At 51.3% G+C, this 24,235-nt stretch overlaps 1 protein-coding gene across 5 annotated transcripts; it reads left to right on the forward strand.

Moving 5' to 3' along the window:
- The first annotated feature begins 48 nt into the window (after positions 1-48).
- Positions 49-14,752, forward strand: DNAAF8 (dynein axonemal assembly factor 8). 5 transcript variants are annotated; one of them, XM_049903003.1, is made up of 10 exons: positions 50-422; positions 1,615-1,786; positions 3,897-4,043; positions 6,628-7,143; positions 8,591-8,708; positions 9,741-9,882; positions 10,871-11,002; positions 11,380-11,478; positions 12,993-13,284; positions 13,864-14,752. In XM_049903003.1, the coding sequence occupies exons 2-9, from the start codon at positions 1,625-1,627 to the stop codon at positions 13,273-13,275; spliced, it is 1,599 nt and encodes a 532-aa protein (XP_049758960.1). In that variant the 5' UTR covers positions 50-422; positions 1,615-1,624; the 3' UTR covers positions 13,276-13,284; positions 13,864-14,752. The 5 variants fall into 5 exon arrangements, with proteins under 5 accessions (XP_049758961.1, XP_049758960.1, XP_049758959.1 ...); XM_049903004.1 differs by having other exon boundaries at positions 49-422; positions 1,529-1,786; positions 12,993-14,752; XM_049903002.1 differs by having other exon boundaries at positions 12,993-14,752.
- The last annotated feature ends 9,483 nt before the right edge of the window (positions 14,753-24,235 follow it).

A 24,235-nucleotide genomic window follows, 5' to 3' on the forward strand; every position in this document is an offset into this window, starting at 1 on the left:
CGGGACGCTCTCTGGTCCCCGCGGGGCCGCTCTGGGCACTGTGGAATTGGCCTTTCCCGCACCCGGACCTTCCGGTCAGCTCGCCCATCTCGCGGAGTGACGTCCATGGCAGCCAATGAGCAGGCGGATCTCGCCATACCCCGCCCCTCCACTGGCACAGCGAACCATTCCTGTTCTAGAGGAGACAGGACGAGCCAGGCCCCGGAAGAGGAGCGTTGGGAAAGGAGTTGGAAGTCCAGTTGTGTAGGACTTTCTGGAGGGGGGTATTTCGGAGGACTCGACACCCCCATAATTGCACCCGACCCAAGGGGGCGAATTGAGACCAGAGTGACCTGCTGGAGACTGTTTATAACCATGTCAGGACCGCGCAGGGAGAGGAGATGGAAGCGGAGGCCTGAGGTGATTGGAACTGCACAATAAAGGTCGGTAATTGGAGGAAACAGTGGGAAAACAGAGAAATGGGTGGGATGAAAAACAGTAAGTTTTCCCGCTTCCCAGCTTTAGAATTTAAAAGCTCAGCCCTGAGGCCGTTGGCGTCTAGTTGTCATAACAACCCACCGCCTCCTGGCAAACGGGGCGGGGGCGGGGCCTGTGGGGGCGGGCCAACGAGCTGCAGCCAAAAAGCGGAAATGGAGTTAGAGTCAGATTTAGAGACGACTCTGCGCTTCGTTTTCCAGTAGCATCTGACTTAATCCTCGCCGCGAGGATGAGTCGAACTTCTCAGCCTGAGGTTCAGGATCCTTCACGCTCTGGCCCATTTTCACCGTATAATTCCAGCCACTGACACCTTCTTCCCTCAAACATGTTGAGCATTTTTCACTCCTCTGAGCAACTGTACACGCTCTTCTTCCTATTTTTAATGCCTTTCCCACTCCTCTGCCGGAAGAGCGGTCTCTGGCAGCCCTTTTCCCCTCTGTGATTCTGTTGCCCTGTGAAATACTGCGTCCTGAATTGCCAGGCAGAGATCTGGCTCCACAAAAGACCCCCTGATGTATGTACCGGGGCCCCCGGTGGTACCGTGGTTAAAGCTGCTAACAGAAAGGTCAGCAGCTGAAATCCACTAGGCGCTCTGTGGGAGAAAGATGTGGCAGTCTGCTTCCATAAAGATTTACAGGCTTGGAAACCCATGGGGCAGTTCTACTCTGTCCTGTAGGGTCACTTTGAGTTGCAGTTGAATCAACACCAGTGCGTTTGATGTACCAGACATATCCATTCCTAGTTTCCTCAGTTCAGAGTGCTCCAAGCACCTGCCTCCCTCCATGAGCTCAAAATAAGCAAGAAAAGCCCCTACTCATGTCTCCTGCTGTTTCCTTGAGAGTGTATGGGAAGCTGTGGCTCACTGTTTATGATTGTGTGTGTATATATACTCCTCATAGTATTACACACACACTAATACACACATGCATATACACGCAACACAAAACACACATGGCGCAAGCATAGAGCCTGGCACTCAGTCACAGAATGCTGCAGATCCAGAAGGGGTAACAGAGGCAGGGATCTGACAGTCTGCTTCCATCTCCTACAGGGTGGCGGATGCACTGAAACAGCAGCCCCCATCTTCTGACCCTCAGCCATCTGGACCCTTCTCACCTCACCCCATGTCCTCCCCAGGGCTTCCTGAATGATGGCGTGCTGGAAAGCTCCCCATGACCCAGGCTCCATGGCGTCCAGAGATGCAGCATCCCCGCCAGACTCTCCCTGGGGGCCCCGCATGGGGCCCTGGGATGCCATCCTCAAGTCCGTCAAGGAACAGATCCCATCCCTGGACTCGGATTCCTCCTGGGTGAGCAGACCTCTCTTCTGAGGACCCTGACCATCCTCTCTCCCATGACAACAGTATGCCAATTCAGACACAGCTTTGCGGCACTGCTTCTGTGGGCTTCTCCCTCTGACCTTTAATAACCAGCAGTGAAGCGGCCCGAGTTCATTTTGATTTGGCATCATCCGGCCTTACGTACAGCCTGTTTTCTGGCTTCCTGCTTCATCCTTTCTTCTGAGTCTGTCACATTCTCTGCCTTGTTCCCTGGATACACCTGGGTGCTCAGCTTCTTTGCAGGTCACTTCTGTGCTCTGAAGCCCCAGCTGGAGGAACCCCCAAGGGCTCACCACGATGCACTGAAACAGTCACCACTCTGTGTGCTGGCTGCATCCTGGCCCAGCAGAGGGCTGGAAACGGCACAGTGGCGGAGCGGAAAGAGCAGGGGCTTCAGCATCAAAGCAGACCCACTCAACTGCTAACTGGTTGTGTTTCCTGGGCAAGGTTACCATACCTGGTTCACCTGTGTATTTGGCTGCAAACCATGAATAGTCCTTACTGGGTCAAATCTGAGATTTGCATGAACACAGCTCCTGGCCTAGAGCAGGTGCTCAGTAAACTGTTAACAAAACCGCCCCATTCTGGGATATTTCCTGTCCCAGCAAATGCCCTGGGCTGCTTTGTGTGAACAACAGACAGGCAAGAGTATCACATGAGAGTTAAGTACTGGGGCTCCGCACTGCCTGGCTCAAACTGGTTCCTTCTGGTTCGACCCCCTGCTGAGAATTTGCTTTTCTACCCAGATATACTGAACCAGAATCTACATTTTAACAAGATCCCCTGGTGATTCTTATTTACGCATATGAATCACCTGGGGATTTTGTTAAAATGTAGATTCTGGTTTAGTGTATCTGTGGTGGAAAGGCAAATTCTCAGCAGGGGATTGGACCGGAATGAACCGGTTCAACGCCCTGGTTCAAACCCCAGTTCTGCCATTTTCTGACTGTCTAATCGTAAGCAAGTACCTTAGACTCTCTCAGCCCCAGTTTCCTAAGCTGAGGTAACTGTTCCCTTATATATGCACCTTACAGAATTGTCATAGGATTAAGTCATCCACATGACAGCACCAGGGTGTATGCTCAATGCTGGTCATTGTTACCATTGATCACCTACAGTTACTCAACAAACATTCACAAAGCCCTTTAAAACACTGCAACACTACCACAGACCCTCCCTCACAATAAAAAGTAGCGGTGATTATATTCCAGTTTCTGCTGACTCAGAGAATGTCCAGTGACAAAAAGCGACTCTGAATTCAGGTTTCAATGGCCGTTCCAGCTTCTACACATAGCTGGGAAGCGGACGTAAGCACATGTGTAAGATGCAATAGTGGCTCTGCTACAAGGCAGGGTGGGCGGTGTGTTGGGCAGGAGCCCCCCAGCACTGCACTGCAAACTGGTGTGACTGGGGGCTTCACAGAAAGGGCAAGGGTTTTGTAAGTGATGGGCCCAGGTTCATGTTCTACCTGGGGCACCTGCAGAGGTGAAGGTGACAGAGCTTTCTGGGCCCCAGGGACCATCCAGTGCATGGGAGGCATCGGGGAGTAGAGAACTAGACCTCAGAGCACTGCAGTTTTCGGAGCGTGTCCACATCTGCCATCCTCTTTGATCTCATCTTCCCGATGACCCTGTGAGGTACGCAGAGCCGGTATCAGCACTTCTGCTTTAGAGATGGCAAACCGAGGCCCCCTGTTATAGTGGTGGCTCATGGTCACAGGGGAGGTTGTGGGCTGGACTCTGCTCTTCCAGCCACCACACACGGCTTTGTTCATCCAGCAGGACACATTAACTGGGCACCTGCTATATACAAGATTTCAGGTGTGGTAGGTTCGTGCAGAACCTGGAGCCCTGAATTTCTGCACCACAAGGGGGTGCTGCTGAGTTCATTTCTCAGTTGATGGAGTAAACCAGCAGGGTAAGGCTGCTGGGGAGAGAGCTGGATCTCCGCAGGCCGGTTCAGAGCAGCAAGGCCGGGCCAGGAGGGCGAGGGTGGAGGGTGGAGGGGCTGAGGCCCTTCCGTCCCTGCCTGCTGCCACGTAATCCAAAAGCCCTCTCTCTTTCTCTCTCTGTCTCGACAGTCAGACTGTGAGGAAGAGGAGCTGTTCATCTTCCAGCGAGATCAAACCGCCCTGATTCCCGACCTGTCGGAGGAGCTGGCTGAGGACCCTGCCAATGATGGCGTGTCCGGGCCCTGGGTGGCTGCGGGTGATGAGTCTCCTTGTGAGGTCTGTGGGATGCAGGCCTCAGGGATCCACTCTACCTGGGACCCTGCGGGCAGAATGGGGTGTGGATGTGTGTGTACATGTGTGTACATGCATGTGTGTGTTTCTATGCATATGTGTGTTTCTATGGCTCTCATTAGAGTCCAAAAGGGATTTGGATCTAAAACGGCTAAAAGCACAAGTCTAGCATCTGTCCTGAGTCCCTGTGTGGTGCAAACAGTTAACACCCTCTGTTGCTAACCAAAAGGTTGGAAGTTTGAGTCCACCCAGATGCAACTCAGAAGAAAGGCCTGGCGATCTGCTTTTGAAACATCAGTCATTGAAAACCCTGTGGAGCGCAATTCTACTCTGACACACAGGGGCGCCAGGAGTTGGAGTAAACTCGATGGCAGCTGGAGCATCTCTTCAAGCCCCCATCCTTTGTCCAGATGCAAACTCCATGGGGTTCAGAAGCCAGACATCTCACCACCATATCAGCCCCTCCCCCAAGGAACCCAGCAGCACTTAGGGCTGGGGGAGGGGGGCACTTGGTTTTCTGTCTGATTCTGCCCTTTTGCCCCCTGCCCCAGTCCTGTTTTTTACCAGGCACCCTGAGCCGTCTGGCAGAGGCTTTGTCACACTTTGTTCTCATAAACACATCTCCCTTAACCCAGCTGGGTTCAGAGGTGCCTGAGACCCCTCACTCCCAGCTTGAGCCTTGGGTGTAAATAGGAGCTCCCTAAACACTTGTTGAATTAGTGTATGATACAATAGAAGTCACTGAGTGGCACAAATAGTTAAGCGTACTACTACTAACCGAAAGGTTGGCCGTTTGAACCCACTCAGGCACTTCAAAAGACAGCCCTGGTGATAAGTTTCTGAAAGGTAGCAGCCCTTGAAAACCCTATGGAACAGTTCTACTTCTGCACACATGGGGTCACCATGAGTCAGAATTGATTGACAGCAACCAACAAAAAAAAAAAACCTTGAACAAATATGAGAAGACACTCAAGAATTCAGGACTTCCTTTAGGACCAAGAATTCTATATAAAGGGAATGGCTTGATTCTGAAAATGAATTGCTGCCTCTGCAGAACCCGTTGTTACTGGGGAGGTCCCTGACTGGCTGGACCTGTTCAGCTCCCTCGATGTGGTTGTGATTAAACCTCCCATTTCCAATGAAAACATTTTAGAGGCTCTAACCCACTTCCATAATGAAGAGCTGTGAATGCCCCAGGTAACTGCAGCAGCTCCAGATTCAATTCCCTCAGCCCAGCCCAGCTCCGAGGGACCCATCATCTTCATTAACCAGATGCAGGGGGCTTGAGCACCAGAATAGGACCACTGTGCCAAACCTGTCCACTTCCTGTCACTGTGGCAGAAACCACACAGCCAAGCCTAGACATTTGTTTGAGATGACTGAGACACAGGAGAAATTCCCGGGTGGACAAAACCCTGGCTTAGTTCAGGTGGAAAATGCCCATGTGATTTTATTTTGTGCATTCTTTGTTCCTACAATTACTTTGGCAACTCTCCTGCACGATTCCTTTTTTTTCCCCCTTTATTCTGGGATGGGCAAGTCAGCTGGTGAATGAGGCCACAGCCTTGCTTTGGAGTCAGAGGGCCTGGACTTCTTCCTGGCTGCCACTTAACAGCTGTGTGGCCTAGGACAACATGTGCAATGCTCTTGAGCCCCAGCTCTCTCATCTGTAAGGTGGCAGCTGTAATGGGACCCACATCCTGGGGTTGGAAGATGATTAGGTCATCCATGTTGTCCAGGTCCACAGGCAGTGATAAGTGGTGGCTACTGTTATCATTATCGATAATTTAAAAATCACTCCATTGCTGTACAGCTCCACTGTATTCTTGAACTTAAATAGCAAGATGCCTGGTGTGTCATCATCTCTAACCGAGTACATGTCTTGGTGGTAGCTTCCCAATGTTGTCTTAGATTTATATTTATCATTGTGTTGTCTACTGTCATTGAATTGGCCCCTGACACATGGCAACCCCATACACAAGGGAACGAAATGCTGCCTAGTTCTGTGCCATCCCCATGATCAGTTGTAGATCAGACCACTGTGCTCCACAGGGCTTCCATCATCTGATTTTTGGAAGTAGATCACCAGGCCTTTCTTTCTAGTCTGTCTTAGTCTGGAGGCTCCATTGAAATCTGTTCAGCATCCTAGCAGCACACAGGCCTCCACTGACAGAGGGGTCCTGGCTGCACATGAGGTGGAGTGGCCAGGAACTGAACCTGATCTCCTGCATAGAAGATAAGAATTCTGCCAGAACCACCACTGCTCCCTGGATCATTGTGTAGATTCGAGCCCTGCTTGAAGGCCAAGTGTCTCTGAAACACAATCATGCCTATTGGTTCATGTCAGGGTCTAGCTGTGATACAGGTGAGACTGTAGGTGTGATAACAAAAGCAGTCACAGCAGTCCTGTGCCAGGACCATCACCCCCCCTACACACACACACACACATTCCCTTCTGCGACATCGATTCTGAAGCATTAGGAGACAATTCCCTAAGGCTAATAAGAAAACAACCCCTACGGTATATATGTTTAAAAGATGCTAAGCATGGACCCATTTTTCCCAGTAGCCAGCTCTGGTGACTGTGGAATTTGCTGCGGAGCTTGGGAGTGAGTGGAAGTCCAGGACCAAGGATTCAGCCTCTCAGGAAGGAAGGGACGTCCAAAAGCCTTTCCAGAGCCGTGGTGAGACCAGCTCTCTTCCTAGGATCCCTGAGGAGAGCCCCAGGTGGCAGGAAGGTGCCCTTGAGAGTGTCTCCTTCGGCACTAAAGAGCCCCAGACTCCTCCCGGGGGGCCACAGGGAGAAGCCCCCACCTCCACCCGGGCAGAGGGAGCCCTAGCGACAGAGGCTCCGATTGTGCCATTGCTACCCCACCAAGGCTCTGCTTCTGTGGACCTCAGAGCCCTGAGACGAGAGAGGAGAAAGATGATAGAGAGGGATATGCTCCACAGAGTAACCCGGGGGGCCCAGGACTCAGCCTGTGGCGACCACAGGCAGGCAAAGAAGACACCTCAAGAAGCAGCTCCAAGGCCGCAGATGCCACCAGGGGAACCTCAGGCTGGCTGGCCTGTGCTCTCCCTCCAGGTGGGTGTCTCCACTGCTGGCACAGCCCCCGCCCCATGCGCTGGGGAGGGAACTAGCCCAGTCCATTACCACCATAGGCCCAGGTTCAGGTTCACCTGCAGCTCACCAACTCCAGGGGTGTGGTCCCAGCAGACACCATCCTCGGGGTGAGGTGAGGGGGAGCAGAAGGAGGAGACCCCAGCCTCCCTTAAAGAGGAAAAACAATGAACACTAACTCCAAGCATATGTTTATAAACACAATACCATCTACAACCACAGATAAAATACAGAGCAAGACTTTGTCTAAGGATATTTCTCAAAATGTGGAAGTCCCAGTGAGTTTACGTCAGTGTGGGGAGGAATAGTTCAGATAAGAGAGTGAGAGAGTTTACACAGCTTGAAGAATGCAATCAATGCCACTGAATTGTAGAAACTGTTGAATTGGTACATGTTCTGCTCAAGGCTTCAGACTGGTTTGTTCTGGTTCGAACCCCTGCTGAGAATTTGCATTTCTAACAAGTTCCCTGCTTAGGGGCCAATTCTGAGAACCACTAGTAGAAGCAGTGATTCTTAAAATTTAGTATACATAAGAATCACCTTGGGATCTTGTTAAAGTGTAGATTCTGATCCAGTATATCTGGAGTAGAAAAGCAAATTCTCAGCAGGGGTTTGAACCAGAAGGAACCCTGTCATAGAGGTTTGTCTCTATGCATTTTCCTATTTTAAGTATTTTATCTTAAACCTGTATGAACCTATTTTTAAATGGCACTGACCTTCCTCCAGATCAAACAACATCTTTGTGCCAAAAAAAACCCAAAAAACAATTGCCATTGAGCCAATTCTGACTCATGAAGACCCCGTGTGTGTCAGAGTAGAACTGTGCTCCATAGGGCTTTTTTTTTAAATAATGTTTTATTGTGTTTTTGGTGAAGGTTTACACAGCACTTTAGGTTCCCATTCAACAATTTCTATACAAGTTGTTCAGTGTACATTGCTTACATTCTTCACAATGTGTGAACATTCTCATTATTTAAGTTCTGGTTGTTCCCTTTCCATTAATCTAGTTTCCCTGCCCCCTTACATTCTCATCCTTGTTTTAAAGTTATTGTTGATCCATTGGGGTTTTCAGTGTCTGACTTTTCTGAAGCACCTCTGGGTGGATATGAACCACCAACCTTTTGGTTAGTAGCCAAGAAATTAACTGTTTGCACCACCGAGGGTAGCCTCCAAAAATGAAGCATTGCCCAACAAACTGAAGGAAAGGGGTGCAAGAAAGGCAGCTCCCACTTTACTGGAGGCAGTTCATTCAGCCACCCACAAAGAACAGGGACCCCATATTCAAATGCTGTAATGAACTCAAACCCTGATTGCACTGTAAAACACCCCATGATCAACCCTCCGTCAGTAGCAGCAGCTGTGAAGTCAGAGGCCCTGCGACAGCTTGTAACCACTGGTTTAATCATTTCAGCAACTTGAAGAGTGGGATTTAGACTACATCCTTCAGAGTCTGGTGGGACTAGAGGAAGACTGGGGAGACGGAGAACCTGGAGACATGTGGCGGGCAGCTGACCACTGCCAAGGCCGAGGTCTGACCTTGAACGCTGCCACTGGGCAGCGTTCCTGGCCCCCTTGCTCAGCCCCTTGTGGTTCTGGACACTGATGCTGCCAGTCCTTAAAAGACTTCATTCATTCACTCAGTCACTCATTCAACACCTGAGGTGTGGGCCAGGCCCTAGAGATACAAGAGACCCTTCAGACACGGCGCCTGCCCAGGACCCATACCTTTTCCTCCTCCCCACCTCCTGGGTCTTCCTTCCTTCTCTCCTTGTCCCCCCACCCCTCCACCGCCCATGTCTCTCTTTCCAGGGGAAAGTAAATCCTGCCTTTTATGCTCCTTTGCTCAGCCCCTGCACACAAAACAATCCTGTCATTAGTACACCCTCTTTGCAGGGTAATGTGGCAGAATCTCTTCTCTGTTTTAAAGGCACCAATCCTTTGATCAAGCTACTGCACTTCTAAAATCTACCCTAACCACACACTCACCCTAATGGGCAAAGATTTGTATTTGAGGATGTTCGATGCAATGTTGTTTATAATTATGAAAAACTGGAAACAACCCACATTCAGCGGGAGTCTAGATAAATCAATTTTAAGTCACTCCTACTTCAGAAGCTGCTAACTGAAAGGGTGGTGGTTTGAACCCACCAGTGGCTCTCCAGGAGAAAAGACCTGGTGATCTGCTCCTGTAAAGGTTACAGCCTAGGAAACTCTACGGGGCAGTTTTGCTCTGTCGCATGGGGTTACTATGAGTTGGAATCAACTCGACAGCACCCAGCAACAACCTCAGAAAGCTCACATACAGCAGGCCCTGCTCTTAGAGCTCTCTCTCCCTGGGCCCTGCCGAGCTGGAGGGGGAGTCCTTACAAAGGGCTGTGAATAGAGGGGAGGGCTGCGGGGTGGGGGGGGGGCTCTGCCTTGTCCCCCGTTGCTACCACAGTAGACAAGCCTGATGGATACCCACACAAGGAGACCCGAGATGTCCTGAGGCTTCAGCTGCTGTGAGTCACACAGGGCCCCAGGTCCCCACTATGTGCCCCCTCTCCTTTGGCAATCCTCAGACCACACTGTGCCTGCTGCCCAAGACTGGCTCATGGAACAGCTTACCCTCCTGTGTGCCATGCCGTCCATACTGTCATCCTCTGCCTGGAAGGTTCCTGCAGACAGACCCCAAGACACCGAGGAGCGGCAGGCCGGCCACAGGTGGGAATTCCTGCCAGCCATTGGCCTTTAGTCTTTAGAACTGGCTGTGGTCTGGCAGCATTTATTGAGCCTACTATGAGTGGAACACTTGATGTGCGTCTTCTCATTTAATCTCAAAAAATCAATCAGGTAGCTGCTACTGTTATAACCAGTTTATAAATGAGAAGGCTGAGGCTCAGAGAGGATGACTTGCTGGGGCTGTAAGTGGCCGAGCTGGGACTCAGGCCTCAAAGCATCTGCTTTTGCCCCAAACCCCATGACAATCTCCCTTCACTATCCACTCAGCCTCCTAGAGCGTGGCAGGGTTATCACAAGACCCTACCCTCTGGCCACAGTTGAATGGCCCAGCCATAGCATCTGACCTCAGCTAGAACAATTGGCACCCTTCCCTGGTAATTTTCAATCTGTCTGTAGGAGGGCGGAAGGGCGATCTGCAACCACGTGTCCTGCCACAGGGAGAAAGGCAGGCTGTGGGGAGAGGTTGAGACAGGCCCAGCTGTACCCTGTCCTTCCCGCACTTTGGTTGTTCCACCCTTCGTAGGAACCTGAGAGACCATGAGTTCACCTTTATGCCTGAGCTAGCCGGACTGAGCTCCTGTCACTGGCAACCAAAAGTATCCATACAGTAGCCACCAGCCACATGTGGCTACTGAGCACTTGGCTAGTGCAACTGAGGAACTGAGTTCTTTATTTTGGTAATTTAACTAGCCTAGCTATAAATTTAAATAGCCCCCTGTGGCAAGTGGCTCCCGTACTGGGCAAAGCAGATATTTTCATCATCACAAAAATTCTACTGGACACTGTAGGACTATATCCTGAGGGTTGTTCTGAAGGATGAGAGGGCAAATGGGTTAAAGCGCCTACCTCAGTGCCACAATATAGAGGACAGTCCTTCAGGGGCAGCCTCGAGCATCAGAAGGGTTGGGTAAGTGCAGTCACGGGATCGTCGCAGAGAAATGATGCTTTGGCTCCACTTTCCTCACCGCAGACATGCTTCCACGAGGCTGGGCTTCCAGGCTGAGCTGGGCCAGGGCATGAGGCTGAAGGGCCTGGTGGAGCTGCCCACCATCTTCATTGATCTGCGGCAGGCCAGGCCACCAGGCTGCCTGTCCCCGGCCAGGTACAAGAGCAGCAGCATGTGGCCATGTCAACCTTGTGAGCCACTGGTGGTCCCGGGTGGAGACACAGGGATTTGAGGAGGAGGATGACCCGGGTGAGGGAGTCCTTGGGGTATTCTCAGTTAAAAAGTCCTTTTGACAGGAACCAGGCCAACAATTTCACTTGGTCCAGTTGGCAGATACTGCCAGGCAGGAGAGGAGGGGCCAGGACAGAGGATGACTTCCGCAGGCTGGGCTCTGAGCAAGCCTTGTCCAGTGGGCACATGGTGGCTTCTGCCTGCCCACCCTGGTTCCCAGGGAGGCCCAAGGGCTCCGAGTCCCAGGGGAGAACCTGGGCCTGGCCAGGGTGGACTGGGTGAGCCCACATTTCCTCCCCCAGCTCCAGCCACAGCTCCTCTGACAGCGAGGAAGACTCAGCAGCTGCGAGGGACCAGCAGGGCCCGGTGGAGGGGGCACTTTGTTCCCCCCAGCAGCTCCGGTAACCACAAAGGCGCCCCAATGGCATGGGGCCTCCTGCCACCCTGGATGCCCATCTCTGCACCCCAGCCTGCCCTCACCTTGGCATGTCTAACACTGGAGCCTTCAGCTGTGGGTCCTGCACCTGAGGGACCCGCATGGGGGAGTGGGGTGCAGGAGCCCACAGACAGCCCACTTGGGGCCCAGTGCCTGTCTCAGCCTGGTCTGCTGTCCTCCAGCTGTTGTTGAGGATACCTAACTCACTCTCAAAAAGGGATTACTACATCTTCTTTCTGGAAAAATGCCCTGCAAATTTATCCTGCTTCCTGTTAGCGCAGCTATGGATGAGAAGAGAATGTGTAGGGATGGGATAAAGCAATGGCTGTTAGCCAGAAATGAAAAGGTCAGTGTGGAATAAATAGCAAAGCATCCAACTCAGAAGAGGCTCAGGTCGAGGGCTAATGACACACAATGGCAGTGTTTGTCACGGCAGAGCTTGCAGAGCCGACCCTTTGGGAATGCCCCCAAATGTGGCACACAAACAGCCATCAGAAGAAAATGGGGGGAAGAAAAAGCTGGGTTGGGAAGCCCTTAACAAGGCAGTAGGCATCTGACTCAGTGGCTGGGCCACCACCCTCCCTTTTTATTTAGCATCTCGAGAACCAGGGAGCACTCTGGAAGCACACACGGGGCTTTTGCACTTGTGTCTAGTCTAGTGACAGGCCACCGAAGTGTCTTTTTCCTCCTCTCAGCACCACCCATGGCAAGGACTTGTTTTTCTCAGAGCTGAGGGCACTGCCTGTGACAGGAAGTGCTACTCTCCTGGCCTAAGGAGCAGGAGACAGCTCAGTCCCTTATGGAACTGGGCACCAGCACCTGTGCTGTGCCCGTGAGCTCCGGCATCAGACCTAGCTCACTTCTGTTACTACCGCCTTCAGCTAATCATGTAATCTCGCCAAGACATCTTCATCTGTAAGACCGTCCTCAAAGGATTCTATTCATAAAGGACTTCTTCCAGAGTGGGGAACATGGAAAGTAGTCAGACAGTGGCAGTTCTGACATGATCTGAACATCCCCCACGCGCTGACTGGGAAATCAGCCCAACTGCACAGGAGAGCTCCTGCAACAAGGACCTCTCTGGTCTGTATAATTCCTCCTAGAATTTTCCGGCAGTAGGTTTAACCAGGATCAAAGCCTTAAACTCAGAGAGCAAACTCAGAAGAGGCAGAGACGACATTGTTCTAGTTGTCTTGCCAGCTGCATGGGGAGGCCGTGGGGACCCCAGAGTCATTCCAGGGAGGCGGGTACTCTGCTCTGCGTTGTAAGGGCACTGAGTAGAAGCCACAAGTTCCAGCCATGTGGCCCCTGCTTCCCAGGTGGGACCCAGTAGTGGCCAAGGTTACCAGAATCATGTCCTTAACTTCTGTTCCCAGGGAATCGATGTTGTTGCAGAAGCTGCCATTCCCTTTTTTCAGTGGTGAAGCTGGGAGGTCTGGCCTCCACTTTGTGTTGACTGAGGTCCTTTCATTGTCACAGGGACTGCACCGGCAAGAGCCAGCTGCTCCAGCAGCTCCGCGCCTTCTGCAAAGGGGCAGCTGCACCCAAGCTGGGTGCTGGCAAGGGTCCCAGCAGCCAGAAGGCTCAGGCCCCTGAAGATACGGCTGGATTGGGAATGAGGAAGAAGCAGCACATCAAACTCTGGGCCCTGGGGCGGGGTGCCCCGGCCACATTTCCAGGAGGAAGTCCCAGGGCCCTGGGGGGCTCTCTTGGGCCAGCGACAGACAGGGAGGCCATTATGACTCCACTGGGCCAACCATAGATGGCTCAGGTAAGGAGACCTGTGGAGAGGTGGTGGGAGACTTGGCTTTCCATGGACACGTGAGCCCAATGATGTACCTTCTCCCCTGTGTTCCCCCAGGAGCGTGATTTGTTGAGCAGGGACCCCCGAGTGTCTGTTAGAATCCCGTCAGAATTTTCTACGTGCACTTAGAGCAAGGGTGTACATACGCAGGTGTACCTGAAGTTGGGAAATAAGGTGACCCCCATCCTCTGAGACTGGATGGAAAGACCCCGCAGGATGGCTTTGTTCTGACAGTTCTGGACGGTCAGAGCCTTGTCTGTCTTTCCCGTTTCTGCATCCTTTCTCTTTACTGAACATCTGTCATCTCCATCACACAAATTCTTTTAGAAATAGAAAGCTTTAAAAAGTAAAAACTGCTTAGAGAATTGCAGGGGTGGAAGGGTCTTAACAGAATTTAGCTTGATCTTCTGGGTCCCTGGATACATGCGCACCACGCATGTGTGCGCGCACATGCGCGCACGCACACACACACACACAAGACCAAATGGACTTTTCATAAAGGAGAAAAGGCTGGAATCTGCTTTCTCTTTTTTCTCTTTAACCAAGACACAAAGGCACAAGTGTGTTCCAGGGTGGTCCAGGCCAACTAAAGAGAGCACAGACCTTACACACATGGATGAGACACAGAAATGTTCTAGCCGCTGGAACCTCTGTGTGGAACTGAACAGCACCTTCCCTGTCGATAACCAGCCAGAGCTGGGGACAGCTGGGCCCCCTCTTCCCTGCCAAGGCCCCCACTCCACACGGGCATCTCAGGTCTCCACCTCCTGGATCAACCCTGTCATTGCCATGCCCCCATTGCCCACCTCTACAAAGAGCTGCTCTGACCTATGCTCTTAGCCCCGAGTTGTCCTCCTGCCCAAGGACCCCCAGCTATTTTCCAGTGTATTAGACACCCCCCTCCGTGCCCCGCCCCATGGAAAGAGCAGAGAAACCACCTCAGGTCCCAACCTACCTCCAGTCAAACAGCAGACACGTTGCACCTGAGCACCAGACATGGGACAGGTCCTGCTTGGCCTCTGCCAGTGGTTACATCACGAAATGCCAGCCACAGGTGGCTGAGACCTGGCACAGACCATCACACTCAACTCCACTTGACCCACCCACACTGGAGACCCCCCAACTGGAGTAGCCCCACAAGGCCCCCCCCCAGCCCCCAAGCCCCAGTGAGGGGCAGTCTTCATTCACACAGCTGCTGTCTCCTGTAGCCCAGCTCCCCCAGCCTGCAGAGGCCTCACCCACCCCACGCTGTGGGATGCACACAGCAGGGTGCTGTCTGGTTCCTGATGTCCTCAGCTACTGCCAGCCTCACTGTCAAGAGCAAAGGTGGTTTTCCCCTTTAGTCCCCTTTTCTCCCATCGCTCCCCCTTTTAATGCCAGCAAATTCATTTCGAATGTCTCTGAAACAGCGACAGAAAATAAATTCTCTGCTCTGAGCCCGGCTGTTTGTGAATCACTGTCTTATGTAGGCGAGCAGGGGAAGCTCAGACCTGGGGCAAGAGCCGGCTTCATCACCCGAGCAAGGTGTTAACATATGTTGTGCCTCAGTTTCCCCACCCATGAGAGGCAGTATCACAGCAGAGACTCACACCTGGAACAAAGACCTTCCGTACATGTTGGCCATGAGGATGATGATGGTGATAAGGGGTGAGGGGATGCAGGCAAGAAGGGGAATATACCTGGACCAATGGAGGCAGCCAGAGGCACAGCTGAGGGCATGAGCAAGCGCTGGAAGGGGCCCAGTGGGATAGCCTTGGCCCAGGCAGTTCTAGTCTCCCAAGAGTGCAGACCCCAGCCAGACTGCTTCCACCTCTGGCCATAGCCTTGAATGAGAAGTCTGGGGGCCAGAGACTGCACGGGAGTGCGGATGGTCAGCAGAGGGAGATGAGGCTGGGAACTAGTGCTGGCTCAGGGCTAGCACTCGGGTACTCTGCCACAGGAGCCCCCAGAGCTGGTCTAGAAGATACAGACCACCTGCGAATTGGGAGGCCCTACTCTCCAGAAAACACATGGGACAGAGCAAATGGCTCAGGGGGAGAGTGGGGTCATTTATTGAGGGAACGAAGAGACTGGGGTTGTGCTGACAGGTAACATGAGAACATGCACAGGGACTGGTGACATGCAGAGTGAATGGAGCAGAGAGAAAAGGGGCAGGGAAACTAGAGCACTGGAAACGCAACAACCGGAATGCAATTAGAGAATGTTGACGCATTGTGAAAATGTAACTGATGTCACCGAACAGCTTGTGTAGAAATTGTCAAGTGGGAACCTGATTTGCTATGTAAACTTTTATCAAAAACAGTATTACCTAAAAACAAAGTGAACAGAGTACTGCAGGGTGGGGTGAAGGCAGGGCCACCTGCCACAGGACAGCTACTCAGCCTGGAGGGAATGGTCCAGAAGGCCCTGCTCAGCAGCTGCCCCCTGACGCTGCAATGATGAAACCAAAAGAGGACTCCATGCTGTGCCTCCTGCCACTTACCTGACAACGGATGTGAATAGGTAAGAGGGGAACACATGCCTTGGAGTCCACACAGAAGCTCAAAGGTGAGACTTTGTGCCTTAGAAAGACCCAGTGGGGCATCGAAGGAAGGCTTAGTCCCAGAAAATGACCCATTGGCCCAGGAGCGGGGCAGCCCTCAACCCTGACTCTGGGGAGGGGTCAAGCTCAATCAAACCCCAGCTTCCTCACCTGGCTTGGGGTGGCCATGAGGACGGGATTTTATGTTTCCATGCCAGACGTCCCCACCCTGCGCAAGATAAGGAGCTCTGAAGGTGACTCCCACATACCTGCCTCCCTGCTGACACCCCAGTAAGACTGGAAAGCAAGGATGGAGGCAAGGCCAGGGACAGTTACCTCGCAAGCAGCTACCACCAATGACCCCTTTGCTGTCCCTGCTTGGCCTCCAGGTCGTGCTCAGGCACTGTGCCCATCAGGGCAAACCTGCTGGGCGTCCAGGACACGCTCAGGTGCTGCACCCATTGGGGTGAACCAGACCCACGTGAAGCTGCTCTGAGAGCAGGGTTCTGGTTCTCTGTAAGTGACTGCGGTGGCTTCATGAATTGTCACTGTGGAATTCTAGAAGGTTCCTGTAAATGAGAAGCACTGTGTGTTGTGGTCAGCTTTGGCCCCAGGGGCACCAAAGTCTGTGCAGGGCTGAGGCCGGGGGGCTGGCCAGAGCTTCCGTCCCCTGCTCTGCGGGCTTCCTGGGGACCCCCCGCTGATGCTGTCAGAGAGAGCCCTCCCCACTGGCCACACATGCAGGGGGCTTCTCTGTGGTGTGGGTCTGCAGTGTTTGTGGAGATCGGTGCCCCATGGAATCTCCTGCCTCCAGGCATGTGTGGGGCTGCTTGCCCATGTGGATGTGCTGGTGGGCGCTGAAGCGGAAACAGTCACTGAAGCCCTTCCCACAGGCAGCGCACACGCAGGGCCTCTCCACAGTGTGGTGCTGGGTCAGGTGGGAGGCTTTGATGAACCCTTTCCCACACCTGGAGCAGAGAGGTGGCCCCCCTCTCTCAGGCTGCAGCCAGCCCACAGGGCCCTGGCTTGGAAGCAGGGGCCAGGTCCCCTAGCGCAGTCAGGGGCACCGCTCTATCCTCCTTGGTGTGTCCTCCCCGGGTTGTCACCATCATCGGCCCAGAACGAAATCATAAGGAGAGAGGAGCACAATGCCCAAGGGGTCACAGGGAGCCAGGGTGGAAAGGAAACCACTTCTAACAGTCAGGTGACCAGGCTGGGCTGGCAGCTTCCCATCTCATTAACCCCTGCTCTCCAAATTCCCCTCAGAACATCTCACAGAGAAGCCTGACAGAGACTCAGGAGGCAGATGGCAGTGCAGATAAGTGGGAACTCACTAAATCCTTGTGGCGCCCACTTGAGTAGGTGTCACTATCACCCTTGCTTTACAGACGAGGAAACAGACACAGGGTGGAGAGGTTAAGGAACTTAGCCAAGGTCACCCAAGGTTGCTTGGCGAGTATGTTACAGAGCCCAGGCAGCCGGCTCTGGAATCTGTGCTCCTAACTGCTAGGCCAGGAATTCTCAACTGGGGGCAGTGTTGCCCCCCAAGGGGGTCCTTGGCTATAGCTGAAGACAATTTTGGTAGTCACAGCTGGGGGTACAGTGCTACTGGCTTCGAGTGAGTGGAGGCCAGGGATGCTGCTCAGTATCCTAGAGTGCACAGGACCCAACCACAGGGAATGATCCAGAACAAAGTGTTCATAGTGCCAAGGCTGAGATGGCTGCCCTGGTTGAAGAGGTCCCAGCACCTTGGCCTACCTGTTGTATACTCAGGGGGCAGCCCCAGGGCCTCTTCGCAGATACATATTTAGGAGCCACTGCTGTTGTGAAGGCACAGGGCAAGAGGACCCTGGTCTGGCCCTGGGCCCAGGACCCCGGGTTATGTGACTCTGGGCAAATGACTTCACTTCTTTGCTTTGGCATCTGCAGAATGAGGACTATCCCACCCAGGGATCATGTGGTACAGAACACAGGAGGGCGTCTGGGGGCCTGGGTGGGAGCAGGCATCTTCAAAATCAGCACACAGCACCACACAGGGACAAGACCAAGGAGAGGCTCACGAGGGAGGCCACTGGCAGCCCCGAGATACATGAGGAGGCTGGCTGTCCAGGCCCGAGCCTCCAGGCAGGTCCCTACTCTCCCCAAACCTGCACTCCCAGAAAGCCCAACATGGGGTTAAACATACACTCCCACATCTGTAAAACTGGGATCAGGACGGGACCACCTCACTACTACCCTGCTGCCTCCACCCGCTAGATGCCAGCAGCACCTCCCCCAGCTGAGACAACCAAAAATGTCTCCAGATGTTGACCAATGTCACCTAGGTGACAAAACTGCCCTCCCCATGCCCACTTCATTGAGAACCACGGTTATAGGAGCTATCACTGGGGCCTGCTGATGATCAACCTAAGCTTCATCCCAACCCAAATACGTCCTCTAAAAACTAACTTCTTCCCAATTCAGACTTGGCATTCCCTCCACCTGTGGTAAGCTGGAGCAATGCACGTGGACAGCAAGAGTGAAGTCCTTTTGCTGCGAGGCCATGATCTCAGGAATCCCCGAGACACTAACGTCTGAAGGCTACTGGGCTGGTACCTGTAGGCAGTGGGAGCTAGTGACAAGTGCTAGGAGGGAAGTGGCCTAGAAAGTGCCTTGGGTCCCCTGACCAAGCACGCCACACACAGCAAATGCAGGGCCACTGCAGCTAGGCCTGAGAAGAAGAGTAACCATCCCGGAGACCGGCCTCCACACCTGGCCGAGCTCGCAAAGCTCCCAGGGGAAGGGACAGGTCTCCCCACAGGGCACGTTACCCCCAGCCCCCCCGCAGGGCATTCTGGCTGCAGCCCACTGAGCTGCACCCCACTCAGACCTGGCCCCAAGTGGGTGGCCCTCGTCACCTTGTGTGAGGCCACGAGCTGTGGTGCAGCCACCCCCCCATGGCTCCTGCAGGCAGGAGCCAAACCTGGAGTTCACCTCTCCTCAACCTCTTCCCTTCTGCACCTGGCGGAGACCTTGTCCACCCTATCCATGTTCATGCAGGCCTGATCTCCTGTTACCCACCCCTCCACCTCTTTCTAACACTATAACTACTATGTTGTTTTTTACTGCCGTCAAGTTTGCTTCCAACTCATGACAACCCTATGCCCAACGGAACAGCCAGCCTGCACCACTGCCATGATCAGTTGTGGATCAGACCATTGCAATCCATAGGGTATTCACTGGCTGATTAGCAAAAGTAGATCACTAGGCCTTTCTCCTAGTCCATCTTAGTCTGGAAGCTCCACTGAAACCTGCTCAGCAACACGCAAGTATCACAGCAACGTGCAAGCCTCCGCAGACAGACGAGTGTTGGCTGGCTGCGCATGGGATGCATTGACTGAGAATCAACGTGGGTCTCCTGCAAGGACGGCAAGAAAATTCTTACAGTGAACTACCTTTATTATTTTTTTTACCGTTATGCCACCAGGACTCCTATAATTTTATTTTTCTTTTTATCGTGCTTTAGGAGAATGTTTACAGCTCAAGTTAATTTATAACTCAAAAATTTATACACATTGTTTTGTGACACTGGTTGCAGTCATCACAATGTGACAGCGCATTCCCCCTTTCCACCCCGGGTTCTCTGTGTCCATTCATCCAGCTCCTGTCCCTTCCTGCCTTTTGGGCAGAAGCTGCCCATTTGGTCTCATACATTTGATTGAACTAAGAAGCACATTTCTCAGGTATGTGATTTTTTGTTTTACAGGCCTGTTTAATCTTTGTTTGAAAAGTGGGCTTCAGGAATGGTTTCAGTTTTGGGTTAGCAGAGCGGAACCGTAGTTCCAGGGGTTCCTCTAGTCTCTGTCAGACCTGTAAGTCTGGTCTCTTTATGTGGATTTGAATTCTGTTCTACATTTTTCTCCTGCTCTGTTGTGATCTCTGTCGAGGCAGTTGTTGGTGGTAACTGGGCACCATCTAGTTCTTCTGGTCTCAGGCTGGTGAAGTCTTTGTTTCATGTAGACTGATAACTTAACGCACACTTATTACTTACTATAAGTTACTCTTTCCAGTGCAAGAATATATATATACACATATATACATACATATACTATACTATGGCTACTGCGTTCTACCCCACAGCTGCAGGACAAGGTGGCCAGTCAAACGGACAGATCCTTGCACATGGCAACTTGGCCAGCTGGGCTGTGTAGCACTCCCTGCCTTACCTCAAGCCAGACCTGGGACCCAAAGTGGGTAACTTGGGGACCTCAAGATGCTTCTATGTCAGTGGTCCCCAAATCTAGCACTAGGCTGACCAGGAGCATGATAAAAAACAAGTAAACTATGTCTGGAAGAGGGAAATCCAATAGAGACAAGAAGTGGATCAGAGGCTGCCTAGGGCTTGGAAAGGGGAGATTGGGGGTGACTACAAAAGGGTGCAAGGTATTTTTGAGGGGTGATGAAGATATTCTGGAATTAGATAGTGGTGATGGTTTCATAGCTTTGCAAATACACTAAAAACCCCTAAACTGTACTCTTTAAATGGGTGAATTGTATGGTATGCGATTACATCTCAATAAAACTATTATTTAAAAACACCAATTCAACAAAAAAACCAAGTGGACTTCCGTTCCAGACCAGAGATGTGAGAGGAATCTACATTCTCTCCCCAGAGACAAGCTCACAGCAGGTTTGTGGTCACTGCCCTGGCTCACTGCGGGGCCTCAGACTCTTCCAGGTCCCCTGCCTAACCCTCAGGAGGCATGTGGAGAGAAGACAGGACTCCCGGGAGGCAAAGGTTGGGGCAAAGGCTGGAGGCAAAAGCTGAGGCAAAGGGGTGGGCGGCTCAGAAACACGCAGACCTGGCCCCAGGACAGACTTGTTGGGTGTGTGCATGCATGCACTGTAGGCCCAGTACCACCCTACTCACCTAGGACCAGGCTGAAAAGAAGGGTACTGCTGTCTCCTGAACCTGGGAGGCCTGTGGGCCTGGGGAAGGAGCTGTTGCCTGATTAGGGTCTGTGCCCTGAAGCAGTCAGCCAATGAAACGTATTCCAAGTCAGAAAGAGTGAGAAAGTTTATTTAGGAAGTGTCTACCACCGGCGATACGACAGTAATGCAGGCTGTCTCTATGGAGTCCCAAAAGGCAATTTTACATTAGAGCTTATATAGGATTTTTACAAGGGTTACAAGTGTCTCTGTAGCCTGCAGATGGCATGGCAGGAGGAGTTATTCATTACCAGAGACTCTTTATCAGACTAAAGAGATACATGTCAGATCTCCCTGTGGGGGGTCTGTAAGTCAAGGGTGTTCGGACAGAACAAAAAAAAAATTATAAGCATCAGATCAAAACAAAGAACAAAGTTATTTGCATCAGATCAAAACAAAGTCATTAACAAAGGTATGTGGAAATGAGAAGGAAGGCAGAGGAAGGAGAAAACCTTTTAGATTCATCATGGTGTTATGTCAAACATTCAGCTGCCCGTTTTGAAAAGGAGAAAACATATTGGGGAGTGTTAGGGTCACAGAAACAGAGAGTCACGGGCTGAGCCCACACAGTTCTCTCTCACACACACGGGTGTGCGCGTGCACACACACACCCCTATGAAGGCACAGATGGCTGTGTAGCATCTGCTTCTACCCAAGCCAGCTCCCTATGGAAACCATGTTCACTCCCACCCATACCCACACAGGCTCCCACTCCTATGACCCCCATTTCCTTCCCCCCTCCCTCACCTACAATACTTCTCTTTGCTTTAGAGGCAGCTACTCACCCGTTTGGCTGTAGCTGGGGCCCTTTTTTGGTCTGTGGCTCAGCTGGTAAAGCTGACAGAAGGTCTCAGGGCTGGGGTCTTCCCATTCCAGGGACGGCTCCTCCACCTTCACCATCAGGATCTCATCCTGCTCCAGGGCAGCCAGGAGCTGGAGTCCAGAGGTCATTGCCATTGTGCACAGCGGGCCTTGCTCTTCCTTGTCTGGTGGTCCAAACCTATCTCTACCTTGTACTTCTGGCCACACACTTCAAATGGTATTTTCAGGACTCTGGGGAAAGAGAATAAAATCACCTAGAGTGAAACACTGGGGCTGGACGAACCCTCTAAAAACTTATACCTTGGCTCTAGGACTACCTCACATTCACTGGCAAAAGGAAAGGGTTGAAATAGAACAATCCTGACTTTGCTACTAGCCCCATTTAATCTTGAACAAGTTACTTAACCTCTCTGGTTCTAAGTTTCCTCATTTGACAGAGATGAAGATATCACCTACATAGGTTACTGAATATTAAATGAGATGTTTGAGAAGGATTTAGCACGGTGCCTGGAATGTGGACATAGTTCAAGAAAAGTAAGTTTTCATCACTACATGTTGCCCCAAACCTGGTGGAAACTAGAACCTCCTCTGCCCAGAAGGATGCAGATTCTGTCCCAACTTTACCCACAACTTCGGGGCTAGGCGAGCCCTGACGCCCTATGCAGGCCCTGTCAGGTACAAGTGGATGGTCACCAAAACCAAAAACCAAACCCATTGCTATCGAGTGGATTCCAACTCATAGTAACCCTATAGGACAGGGCAGAGCTGCCCCATAGGGTTTACAAGGAGCAGCTGGTGGGTTGGAACTGCCGATCTTTTGGTTAGCAGTAGTAGCTCTCAGTAGACTGCCGGGTCCTTCTTCCTAGTCTGTCTTAGTCTGGAAGAAGGACCCGGCAGTCTACTTCTGAAAAGCATTAGCCAGTGAAAACCTTATAAATAGCAGTGGAACACTGTCCGATATAGTGCTGGAAGATGAGCCCCCTAGGTTGGAAGGCACTCAAAAGATGACGGGGGAAGAGCTGCCTCCTCAAAAGTACAGTTGACCTTAATGACGTGGATGGAGTAAAGCTTTCAGGACCTTCATTCACTGATGTGGCAGGACTCAAAATGAGAAGAAACAGCTGCAAACGTCCATTAATAACTGGAACCTGGAATGTACAAAGTATGAATTCAGGAAAATTGGAAATTGTTAAAAATGAAATGGAACACATAAACATCGATATCCTAGGCATTAGTGAGGTGAAATGGACTGGCGTTGGCCATTTTGAATCGGACACTCATATAGTTTACCTTTCTGGGAATCATAACTCGAAGAGGAATGGTGCTGCATTCAACCTCAAAAAGAACGTTTCAAGATCTATCCTGAAGTACAACGCTGTCAGTGATAGGATAATATCCATACGCCTACAAGGAAGACCAGTTAATACGACTTTTATTCAAATTTACACACCAACCACTAGGGCCAAAGATGAAGAAATGGAAGATTTTTATCAGCTGCTGCAGTCTGAAATTGATCGAACATGCAATCAAGATGCATTGATAATTACTGGCGATTGGAACGCGAAAGTTGGAAACAAAGAAGAAGGATCAGTAGTTGGAAAATATGGCCTTGGTGATAGAAACAATGCTGGAGATCGAATGACAGAATTTTTCAAGACCAACGACTTCTTCATTGCAAATACCTTCTTTCACCAACATCAACTGTGACTATACACATGGACCTCAGGAGATGGAACACACAGAAATCAAATTGACCACATCTGTGGAAAGAGACAATGGAAAAGCTCGATATCATCAGTCAGAACAAGGCCGGGGGCTGACTGTGGAACAGACCATCAATTGCTCATATGCAAGTTCAAGCTGAAACTGAAGAAAATCAGAGCAAGTCCACGAGAACCAAAATATGACTTTGAGTACATCCCACCTGAATTTAGAGACCATCCGAAGAACAGACTTGATGCATTGACCACTAGTGACCGAAGACCAGATCAGCTGTGGAATGACATCAAGGACATCATCCATGAAGAAAGCAAGAGGTCATTGAAAAGACAGGAAAGAAATAAAAGACCAAGATGGATGTCAGAGGAGACTCTGAAACTTGCTCTCGAACATTGAGCAGCTAAAGCAAAAGGAAGAATTGATGAAGTAAAAAAACTGAACAGAAGATTTCAAAGGGCCTCTCAAGAAGACAAAGTAAAGTATTACAATGACATGTGCAAAGAGCTGGAGATGGAAAACCAAAAGGCAAGAACACGCTCGGCGTTTCCCAAACTGAAAGAACTGAAGAAAAAAATCAAGCTTCGAGTTGCAATAATGAAGGATTCTATGGGGAAAATATTAAACAACCAAGGAAGCATCAAAAGAAGATGGAAGGAATACACAGAGTCATTATACCAAAAAGAACTGGTCGATGTTCAACCATTTCAAGAGGTGGCATATGATGAGGAACCGATGGTACTGAAGGAAGAAGTCCAAGCTGCTCTGAAGGCATTGGCAAAAAACAAGGCTCCAGAAATTGAGGGAATACCCATTAAGATGTTTCAACAAACAGATGCAGGACTGGAGGTGCTCACTCGTCTGTGCCAAGAAATATGGAAGACAGCTTCC

Source organism: Elephas maximus, chromosome 12 (assembly GCF_024166365.1).
Source record: "Elephas maximus indicus isolate mEleMax1 chromosome 12, mEleMax1 primary haplotype, whole genome shotgun sequence".
Lineage (NCBI taxonomy): Eukaryota > Metazoa > Chordata > Mammalia > Proboscidea > Elephantidae > Elephas > Elephas maximus.